This window comes from Castor canadensis, chromosome 9, assembly GCF_047511655.1.
Source record: "Castor canadensis chromosome 9, mCasCan1.hap1v2, whole genome shotgun sequence".
NCBI lineage: Eukaryota > Metazoa > Chordata > Mammalia > Rodentia > Castoridae > Castor > Castor canadensis.
Genome location: NC_133394.1, coordinates 130,673,923 through 130,685,225, shown reverse-complemented (window position 1 = coordinate 130,685,225; position 11,303 = coordinate 130,673,923). Strand labels below are relative to the sequence as shown.

Genomic DNA, 11,303 nt, shown 5'->3' with positions numbered 1-11,303 from the left:
TCTGTCTTATTCCCTCCCCATTCCTGCTCTCTAAGCCTGCCCAAACAACGTGCGCTACATTTGCTTGTACACTTTATTGGTATTTGTCTTGCTTAAAACATTATGCCTCCTTATCCATGTTTCATAAAGACTACAGACTCTGGAACCATTTATCCTTTTTTTCCGCTTTAAATTTTTGTTTAAGGGGAAGCCCTTATGCGTCTATAGATTAAACAGAAGAGCTAAGGACCTACCAAATCCCAGCAACATTTAAAAAAATATTTGGGGATTATATCCTCCTCAGCTTTCTTAATCGCCCTCCCCCCTCATTAACAGAAATAAGTGAGGAGAAGGTGGCTTCAGTTTCCAAGGCAAAACCAGACCTGAGATCTGACAAGGCAGACCGCTAAGGTCGCTATTGAAAACTGGGGAAGCCCCGTGTAGAGGAATGGCAGGGACTAGGAAGTAGCACAAAGTCAAAAGACTGAGCAAAAAAGCTAGGTAGACTTGATACACAAAAGTTGCCATTAAAGTTTATTTCCCTTATATCCAGGTAGGTGACGCTACACTTTGCCAGTTACTAAAGACTGCAGGTTTCTGCCCAGAAAAATAATATCGAGGCTTCCAACATGTGTTTTATTCCCCAGGCGCGTGCACACACGGTCTACCCCCAAATGCAAGCAAGACGACAGGAATGCCAAGCATTTAAACAAAGACAGGCATCCTCCCCACCCCACCCCCGCCCCAATCTCAGCTCTCAAAGTATGCACTCCCAAAAAAGGATCCCTCTTTCCCCTCTCTCTGAAGTTTGATGCTCTCTCTTCACCACTGCAGCCCTCAGGGTTTTTCAGAATACAAGCCTGGCTTTCTGGACATAAGCGGGGTCCCCATCCTACCACTAACCAAGCACTAACCCAGATGCTCAATTCCAAACAGACACTTTCGGGGAGTGAGGAGGGGTGGACCTAATCTGAGGGGGGTGGGGGACAAGGAAAAACGTATTCTAATACCGCGTAGAGCTCTCACATAAGCACTTGGCTTCAGCAGGAGCAGGAAATTTACCAGCCCGAGGGAGGGAACGCAAGCTTCCCTCCCTTTGAAACCTCCGCTGCACTGACAGGCGGTACTAGGCTTTGGCTTCAAGGGGCTGAGATTGTTCACGCCGCAAGCGGCCCCAGGAGCTGAAGCTGGGTTTCTAGGAGTGCAGGGGAGTCTGGTGCTTTCTCCCGCCTCCTTTCCCGGGGCCCTCCTCCCTCCATCTCTACGAGTGTGTAGTTTCGGCGGTTCGTCTGCTACGGCCCCCGCCGCTGCAGTGTCGGGGACAAGTCTGAGTCAGGAGCGAGCTTCCAGCAGTAACCATCACTTTAGGCAAACTTGCGGGTTTCCGACTCGAGAGTAGCGGGAGCTGGAGCTTCCCAGTTTGCGGTTCAGTGTCTCCAAACCGCGATAGCTGGAGAGACTGCTGGAGCGCCCGCACCAGACTCTTCCTGACGCGAAAGGGACGAGACAACTGCGGAATTCACCCGCCGAGCCAGGGCACTTCCGAGACAACAGCCGACTGGCACTTTTTCTCCCCTTGGCAAACTGGATTTTTTTTTTTTTTAAAGCTACTTGGCAGCTGTCTCTGACTCCACCTCCCCCTCCACCCCCGCCCCAATGCCTTTGGCTTTTCTTTGGAAATCCGGGCGGAATTGGGCATCTTTGTTAATTGCCTTTGGGGGAGCCCGGCCATGCGCTTTCACTGGGCCAGTGTTGCCGGTGCGTGGAGCCTGGCTTGCCCACCTTTGAACTGCAAAGGGATCAAGTTCGGCTCGACTTGCCAGCATTAGGACTGTGAGGAAGGAGAGAGATCCTACAGGAGAGGAGAGCAAGTGAGAGGGGGAAAGGGGAAAGGAGAGGAGGGAGGAGAAAGGGGGAGGGAGGAGGGAAAGAGGGAGGGAGGAGGGGAGGGATCGAGAGAGAGAGCGGAGAGAGAGAGAGGCTGCAATCTCCTCCCTGAATCGCGCACAGCGCTGCAGATCCCACTGCTCCGACATGCGGGCCGAATGCAGGTGAGGAAAGGCACGGACTCTGCGGCTGTGAATCCAAACTTGGGCGCCGCTCGGTGCGCACGGTTCGGCCCTCGCCCGTGCGGGCGAATGGTTCCTGCGGTTTCAGGCGGTGGCTTCGTGACTAATGACCTTGCGCAGAGTTGTTAAGAAAAAAGAGAAATCCGAGCTCTCCGGGGTGAAAAGCGACTGACTCTCTGGGCGTCTCTGAAGATGGCTCGGGCTGCTCTTTGGCGCGCGGAGGAGATCCGGACACGGACCGCGCTGTGACGCTAGTAGTCTCCACCGCACCGTGCCCGAAGCGACCTGCCGGGTATTTTTCATTCTCAATTTGTTGACTGGCTCCCCTGCTACTTGAGAGGAGTCAGAGTTGAGACTGGCTTGTTGCTGAACCCGGATCCTTGTGCAGGAAGCCGCTCACGTTTGCCTGGGCAGCCGGAGCGGGAGCAGAGGCTTGGTCTGGAGTGAGTGGCTGGAACGTGAATTGGGCTCAACTCGAGTAGCGGCAAAGACTAGTGGGGCTGGCAGAGGGGGGGGGAAGACTTCAGGTTCGCTCCCAGCCGCTTCCCGGCACCACCGCCAGCCTGCCGAAGCGGTTCTGGACCCTTCCAACAGAGCGGGAACCGGAGCTCAGGATCCTCCTCCAGCTGCTGGGATGACTTTGGGGGGGGCGCCGAGCCCGCGGCGCGCAGTGTCCCGTGAACTGTGAGTACTGCGACTGAACGGCGGCCGGCGAGCGGGCGATTAGCACCCATTGCATGAATTATGAAACAATAACTTTCGGAAGAAGCAGGAGGGAAAAAAAAAAAAGCATCTATTGCTGCTCCCCCGCCCCATCGGTGGACTCTACACACTGCCCTTGCCCCCTCCCTCCCCCCCCCCTCATTCCTTCCTTTCCCAGAGAGGAGAGAGGCTTGAGGGGAGGGCAGGCAGCCATCCCGGGAGGAGGGGGCGCAGAGGGGGGGCTGTGGTTAGAAGGAGCAGTAGCAGCAACAGCAAGAGAAGATGCTGAGGATGCGGACGACGGGGTGGGCGCGCGGCTGGTGTTTTGGCTGCTGTCTCCTTTTGCCGCTCTGGCTCAGTCTGGCCGCCGCCAAGCAGCTCCTCCGATACCGGCTGGCGGAGGAGGGCCCCGCCGACGTTCGGATAGGCAACGTTGCCTCGGACTTGGGCATCGTGACCGGATCCGGTGAGGTGACTTTCAGCCTTGAGTCGGGCTCGGAGTACCTGAAGATAGACAACCTCACCGGTGAGCTGAGCACCAGCGAGCGGCGCATCGACCGCGAGAAGCTGCCCCAGTGTCAGATGATCTTCGACGAGAACGAGTGCTTCCTGGACTTCGAGGTGTCGGTGATCGGGCCCTCGCAGAGCTGGGTGGACCTGTTTGAGGGTCGGGTCATCGTGCTGGACATCAACGACAACACGCCCACCTTCCCGTCTCCAGTGCTCACGCTCACGGTGGAGGAGAACCGGCCTGTAGGCACGCTCTACCTGCTGCCCACTGCCACCGACCGTGACTTTGGCCGCAATGGCATCGAGCGCTATGAGCTGCTCCAGGAGCCCGGGGGCGGCGGCAGCGGCGGAGAGGGACGGCGCTCCGGGCCGGCCGACAGCGCCCCCTACCCAGGGGGCGGCGGGAACGGCGTGAGCGGCGGCGGACCCGGAGGCTCCAAGAGGCGACTGGACGCGCCAGAGGGCGGCGGCGCGACCACCCCCGGCGGCCGCAGCAGTGTGTTCGAGCTGCAGGTGGCAGACACCCCGGACGGCGAGAAGCAACCGCAGCTGATCGTGAAGGGGGCGCTGGACCGTGAGCAGCGTGATTCCTATGAGCTGACCCTGCGGGTGCGCGATGGCGGAGACCCGCCTCGATCCTCGCAGGCCATCTTGCGGGTGCTCATCACCGACGTGAATGACAACAGCCCGCGCTTCGAAAAGAGCGTGTATGAGGCTGACCTAGCTGAGAACAGCGCCCCGGGTACCCCTATCCTGCAGTTACGGGCCGCCGACTTGGACGTGGGTGTCAATGGGCAGATCGAGTACGTGTTTGGGGCGGCTACAGAGTCGGTCAGGCGACTACTGCGCCTCGACGAAACGTCCGGCTGGCTTAGTGTCTTGCACCGTATTGATCGCGAGGAAGTAAACCAACTGCGATTCACAGTCATGGCCCGCGACCGTGGGCAGCCCCCCAAGACCGACAAAGCCACCGTGGTCCTCAACATCAAGGACGAGAATGACAATGTTCCATCCATTGAAATCCGCAAGATCGGGCGCATCCCACTTAAGGACGGGGTGGCCAACGTGGCTGAGGACGTTCTGGTTGACACCCCCATCGCCCTAGTACAGGTGTCAGACAGAGACCAAGGGGAGAACGGGGTAGTCACCTGTACCTTAGTAGGCGATGTGCCCTTCCAGCTTAAACCGGCCAGCGACACAGAGGGCGACCAGAACAAGAAAAAGTACTTTCTGCACACGTCAGCCCCTCTGGACTATGAGAACAACAGGGAGTTCAACGTGGTCATAGTGGCAGTGGACTCTGGCAGCCCCAGCCTCTCCAGCAACAATTCCTTGATTGTCAAGGTGGGAGACACCAATGACAACCCGCCGGTCTTTGGCCAGTCCGTGGTGGAGGTTTACTTCCCTGAGAACAACATCTCTGGAGAGAGGGTAGCTACTGTGCTGGCGACTGACGCAGACAGCGGGAAGAACGCCGAAATCGCCTACTCGCTGGACTCGTCCGTAATGGGGATCTTTACCATTGATCCCGATTCTGGGGACATCCTGGTCAATACCGTGCTGGACCGGGAGCAGACAGACAGGTATGAGTTTAAAGTGAATGCCAAAGACAAAGGCATCCCTATGCTGCAGGGCAGCACCACAGTAATTGTGCAGGTGGCTGATAAGAATGACAATGACCCTAAATTTATGCAGGAAGTCTTTACCTTTTATGTGAAAGAAAACTTGCAACCCAACAGCCCAGTGGGAATGGTCACCGTGATGGATGCTGACAAGGGACGGAATGCAGAGATGAGCCTCTACATAGAGGAAAACAGTAACATCTTTTCTATTGAAAATGACACGGGGACCATTTACTCCACAATGTCTTTTGACAGGGAACATCAGACCACATACACTTTCAGAGTCAAGGCTGTGGATGGGGGAGAACCTCCCAGATCAGCCACAGCCACCGTCTCTCTCTTTGTGATGGATGAAAATGACAATGCTCCCACAGTTACCCTTCCCAGAAACATTTCCTACACTGTACTGCCACCATCAAGTAATGTCAGGACAGTAGTAGCTACAGTACTGGCAACAGACAGTGATGATGGCATCAACGCAGATCTCAACTACAGCATTGTGGGAGGGAATCCCTTCAAGCTGTTTGAGATTGATTCCACCAGTGGTGTGGTTTCCTTAGTGGGAAAACTCACCCAAAAGCATTATGGCCTGCACAGATTGGTGGTGCAAGTGAATGATAGTGGGCAGCCTTCCCAGTCCACCACGGCTCTGGTGCATGTATTTGTCAATGAAAGTGTTTCTAATGCAACTGTGATTGACTCCCAGATAGCCAGAAGTTTGCACACCCCACTCACCCAGGACATAGCTGGTGACCCAAGCTATGAAATTAGCAAACAAAGACTCAGTATTGTCATTGGGGTGGTTGCTGGCATTATGACTGTGATTCTAATCATTTTAATTGTTGTAATGGCAAGGTACTGCAGGTCCAAAAATAAAAATGGCTATGAAGCTGGGAAAAAAGATCATGAAGACTTTTTTACACCCCAACAGCATGACAAATCTAAAAAGCCTAAAAAGGACAAGAAAAACAAGAAATCTAAGCAGCCTCTCTACAGCAGCATTGTCACTGTAGAAGCTTCTAAACCAAATGGACAGAGGTATGACAGTGTCAATGAGAAGCTGTCAGACAGCCCAAGCATGGGGCGATACCGATCTGTTAATGGTGGGCCTGGCAGTCCTGACCTGGCAAGGCATTACAAATCTAGTTCCCCATTGCCTACTGTCCAGCTTCACCCTCAGTCACCAACAGCAGGAAAAAAACACCAGGCTGTACAAGATCTACCACCAGCCAACACATTTGTGGGAGCAGGAGACAACATTTCAATTGGATCAGATCACTGCTCTGAGTACAGCTGTCAAACCAATAACAAGTACAGCAAACAGGTAAGATGCATCCCAAGTACATTTAAATATCCCAGAGAGGGCTAATAACTCTGAGGCAGCTGTCTTCTGCAAAGTTTTGGTTTTTGTTTTAAAGTTCTTGTTTAATTTTTTAATAGCAGGTGTTAAATATTAATTCATATACCATTAAAATAGCAGAGACCTGCAGTGAGAGGTGTACCATGGTATGCTGTATGCTAGATAAGAGGTTGACTAAGGTACTAAAGGAGATATTCAGTGTAGGCAGTGTTTTGCACTACCCTTGTGCACTTGACTGTCCTAATTCATCCTACATTTTCTGTTCATGGAATAGATATGTGCATATTGTTTGATTAGTTCTATGTGGATAATTGCATCCAGTGAGAAAATTTCTAGAGTTACAACTGGTGTCTGTCTATGCAAATTGGACACCATAAAAGTTTTAGTTATGCTACACATAATGCAGGACTTTGCAAATAGGCAGATGTTGATTCCTGAAAATGTAGTGCCAAGTCTGAGATACTGGGATACTAATTTGACAAAATGCTGGTTTAAAAATATTTACTAGTATACAAGTGTCGTGCAGAATTACATTTAAATGCATTATATCTACAAGAATAGATACCTATATCAATTAGTCTTCTATGAGTATACGTAATCAACATTTGTATTTTTCCTGTTCACAGTATTAAAGTTTATAAACAAAGATAACTTGCACAGGCCATTTATTATTGAAGGCAAGCAATAAAAATGTTCATAATTGATATACTATGTGCATAATGATTTTGGTATGCATGTGACATACAGGAAATATGAAGGTTATGTGGATTATTTGACACAGCTGTTTCCTGGTGTAACATGGAAACAGTATATATATCCTGAGGGGAACTTCAGAAAACATAAGATTTATTTTTGAAAGTTTTGCTTGTGTGATATACTCTCAGAAGTTTACTTTTTCTAACCCCTCAAAGTTTGACACACAGCTAATAAAACCTTGCTTTTGGAAACTGATCTGTAATGCTGTAGCAAGCATTGCTAATAAAGCAATACCTGTTTCTTATTGCCAGAAATCATCTCAAGAAACACATTTATGACTTATCAAATAATATCGCCTGATAGTTTTTCTATTAAATATGCTTTGCATGAGGAATATGTGATCTGAGAAGAATTGAGGTAAAGGAAAAAAGTTATTTTATAGCCTCATTCAAGATGCTATCGAAAAGAGATATTAATTCCTTAGTGCTTTCACCATTATTAAAATTAATTTTCTAAGGCAGTATTTTCTATTTGCTGTATTTTATTGCAGCTATTTGGATAAGGAGAAAGAGATATAACAGGCTTCTTTGTCCAGTAACAAAAGCAATCTAACATTGCATGAAATAGCTTTTGGAAATAGGTCTTTTGATGCATGTAAACTTGAATTATTTATTTATTTTAAACCAAATTTGACACTGTATAGAGTTTCTATCTGTTCCATTGTTATTGCTTTACTTGGAGTTATAAGCAGTTTTTTTGTTTTGTTTGTTTTTTATGTTTTTTTCAATAAGTTTTGTAAGCAAGGAAGATTCCAGTTAAATAGAATACTTTTTATAAGATTACTTAAAACACCTACAGATAGAGGTCTTAGAAATATCCCTAGAGAATGGTAACATGTAATGCAAAAGACTGTGAAGAGATCTTTCCACAGAATATTTCTCCACTGTCATCCTAATAATAATTTTATTCTATGACTGAAGGGAATTTGCATTCTAATTGTATAATTCTAATGCTTTCCCAATGGATATGTCAAATGACCAATTTATAGATATTTTAAGCAAACAGCTCATATGTTTTGTGCTGTCAGTTAAGCTTCGTTTGACTAACTAGATCAGTTTTTATTAAAGCCAATATCCAGACTGTTCGCTTGTTTAAAAAGGAAAGTAGTATGTTTATAAATAGACTAATGTATGGTGTTAGTCTCTTAGCTGAGCAAAGCCTATATACCAAAAGAAACAACCCACAAAGCAAATGGAATGAATCACACAGTTTGCTAAAAGTGACTTTGGAAAATTTGCATGTCATTAGGTATTCAAAAAATATATAAAGTTTTAACGACAACTAAATAGCTGACATACAATGAAATGAAAGCAAATGAAACACAATTCCCTTAATGTAATTAGTAATAGTAATTGATATGCTTCATCTCCTCAATAGTGTTGTCAGGGGATCAGGGATCCAATTACAAAGTTACATTCTGTTTAGACATTTGACATACACAGAATCCTTTTTGTTCTGATTTTTATCTGTACTACAAGTAGATGATTTTCTACTTTTAGTCTCATACAACTATCATGATATGTTTCCTTTGAGTAAGCCTTTTTGTTAAAAAAAAAAAAGCACAAGTTTTCCTTATAATTTCTGTCCTTTGACAAAACTTCTGGATTGTTCTTTCAATTCCTCTTAATGGGGATTAATTAAAAATCTCAGATTTCATTTGATATAAAGCCTTAATTTTATTGATTGTTTTCCTCATGTTTCTTGTAGTGTTCTTATGTCCATGAGAATTAGACATTTTGAAGCTTCATGGTGTTAGTCCTAAATGGTGTCAGTGGTTACAGCATAATCAGTTAAACAGCTTTGTAGAAATGAAAGTTTGTAAATTATGCGTGCACTTCCCTCCCCCTTCTTTTTCATTTGTTTTCACAAGCTCCAGGGACATACAAATCAATTTCTGTAGTTGTTCTTTGGCAGATTCTAGATGTGTGCTGCAGAGTTGCTGGAATTATTTTTGAAATTCACACATTAGAAAAATCCATGATGTAGTCCAGGTTTTCATAGTTCAGACCTGTGCAACTCAAACAAAAGTCTTTGCTCTCAACTACTCAATACGTTTAGTTGAGCAAAATGTGTATCATTGACAGCGTGACTGAGATTAAGTATCCCCTTTCCCTTCAGTTCTTCTTTTGCCTAGTAAATCTTCTCATGGTGGTTGTTAAAGTTCTGTGACTTAAAACTACAACTGTGCCTTTAATCTGTAAAATAATGAAAATGCATTCTATTTATTCAAAAATATCCAGTGTTTTACTATATGCTAAGTAATTTTCAGTTTTCTTTAAAAAATAATATAACTCCAAAAATTATTAGACAATATAAAATATAGTTACAGCTTTACTTATTCTTAAATCCTATTAAGCTTATCATTGACATGCTGTGACTTGGAAAACGCACATACAAGTAAATTTTTATTGTATTTAGTAAGTAGAAAGTAAGGTAATTTGTTTTTGGCAAGTATCTAGCTTGAATAAACATTCATTTTAAAATCCATTTGTAGCTGATCCTGAAATACACAAGGAAAAAATTCATATTAACTCCAGTGACAGTTTCCCTTTTGTAAAGAACTACTGAATTTGTCTGAATAATATTCTCTTTAATTGATCAAATATGTTCAAAGTATTCATTGTATACTTGGTAGAAAAATACGGCAGAACTTATTTTAACTATTTGGATTTTGTAAGCAAATGGATGACTTGCCATCATTATTAGCATTCTAAGCATTAAGAAAACTAAATATAAATTTATTTGTAGGTGATGCCAGTCACGGCTTCCTATTTTAATTCTATAAGCTTAATGTCTACAATATGGGTCTCTTGTCTATAGGTCAAAGACTATGCAAGGAGCACAGCAAATCTGCATAGGACTTCTGTTACATTTTGCCTGATACTAGGCAAGATGCTAACAACTGACAGAATTTAGGCTATATCTCTTGTTGAGAGACACCAACATTAGCAATGTTACCTTAATCTTTGGATGTCTAAGAAATATTGAAAAGATCATTCACTGATTAGATGTGAAATGGATATGCAAATTTAAAGGGAAGTCTGCATAGGACAATTTAAAGCTTATCCCAGACTTATACTAAATAAGCTAATAAGTTAGATATAAGACCACAAAACCAATATAAAGACTTTAAGTAAATCCGGCAGCAATAGAATTATAACAAAATCATTTTCTTGTTATCTTCCTGTCTTTGAGTAATTGCATCTCATTTGTGAAAAAGTGTGAATAAGATGGATGGATAGATGTGTAACTCTGTCTCTCTGCCTGCACACACACACACACACAAATACACATTCCTGTACACCATCTTGGTGCCAATAGTCTTTTATTTTGTTATAATATTCATACAAATGTTAAACTTAAAGTAAAAATTAAAAATTACTATAACGAACAGTTCAATGTCTGTACCTAAAATCACTTGAGTCATTACATTTTAAAATTAAAAGATAGCAACTAAGCATTTTTCTCATTTTATAGGAGAGGAGACTGAGGTCCAGAACAAAAAAAGTAATTTGATTTGGATCACAAAATTATTAGGGATATAATGTAGACCAGAGTCCATACCTTGAGGGAAAGACACCCGAATTTCCATAACTTTCTCTGTATATATTTCAGTAGTGACAGAAATCTGTTCAAATTTACTTATATATTTGTAAGTATCAATTTGGCTACAAAGATAGATCTTTTTATAGCACAATTATATTTTACTTTCCCCCATGTAAGTAGTAGTAATTGATAATATACATTAAAGTAACATGGTTGATAAAATATGTTCAATAAGTTAATTGACAATTTTTAATGTGATCAGAATAATAACAAACATAAATTCTTATTTAGCATTTATTATGTCCTCAAATAAAATGTATTTTAATAGAGAAAAAAATAAGAAATATTCTGTACATTCAAATTCAGGATAATCTTGTACCTTTTCCATCGATATTCACAGCCCCTCTGGCTTCTTTGCACTTTATCCACTTTGCAGATACATTTTACCTATGTAGCATCCTTAACACACAATGGTGAAGTTATTTTTCCTCTTAATATGTTTTCTAGTAAATTTTTTTTAAAGACCAAGACATTTTACTACTTTTCAATTTGATTGCTTCATTGTTAGGCAGTTAATTAATCCAGTGTTTCAGATCCTAAATTTATGTGGGAATAAACTATAAATTGTTAAATTTAGTAATTTCAAAAATAAAACTGAACTAATTTTAAAACCTAATGTAGTATGACAAAGCCATTGCTTTTCCACAGTCATCAACACTATTTGATTTTTTAACATCATTTGGGGGGATAGGGGTGGGA

General features: G+C 44.2%; 1 protein-coding gene across 10 annotated transcripts in view; it reads left to right on the top strand.

Moving 5' to 3' along the window:
- The first annotated feature begins 1,901 nt into the window (after nt 1-1,901).
- Pcdh7 (protocadherin 7) overlaps nt 1,902-11,303 on the top strand; it is a 384,744-nt gene continuing 375,342 nt past the window's right edge. For 8 of the 10 annotated variants that reach the window (XM_074042496.1, XM_074042495.1, XM_074042494.1 and 5 more), the window contains exon 1: nt 1,902-6,206. In XM_074042496.1, the coding sequence (XP_073898597.1) occupies nt 3,033-6,206 (3,174 nt within the window). In that variant the 5' untranslated portion in view covers nt 1,902-3,032. The remainder of the gene's footprint in view (nt 6,207-11,303) is intronic. The other 2 variants (XM_074042493.1, XM_074042498.1) reach the window with 1 other exon arrangement.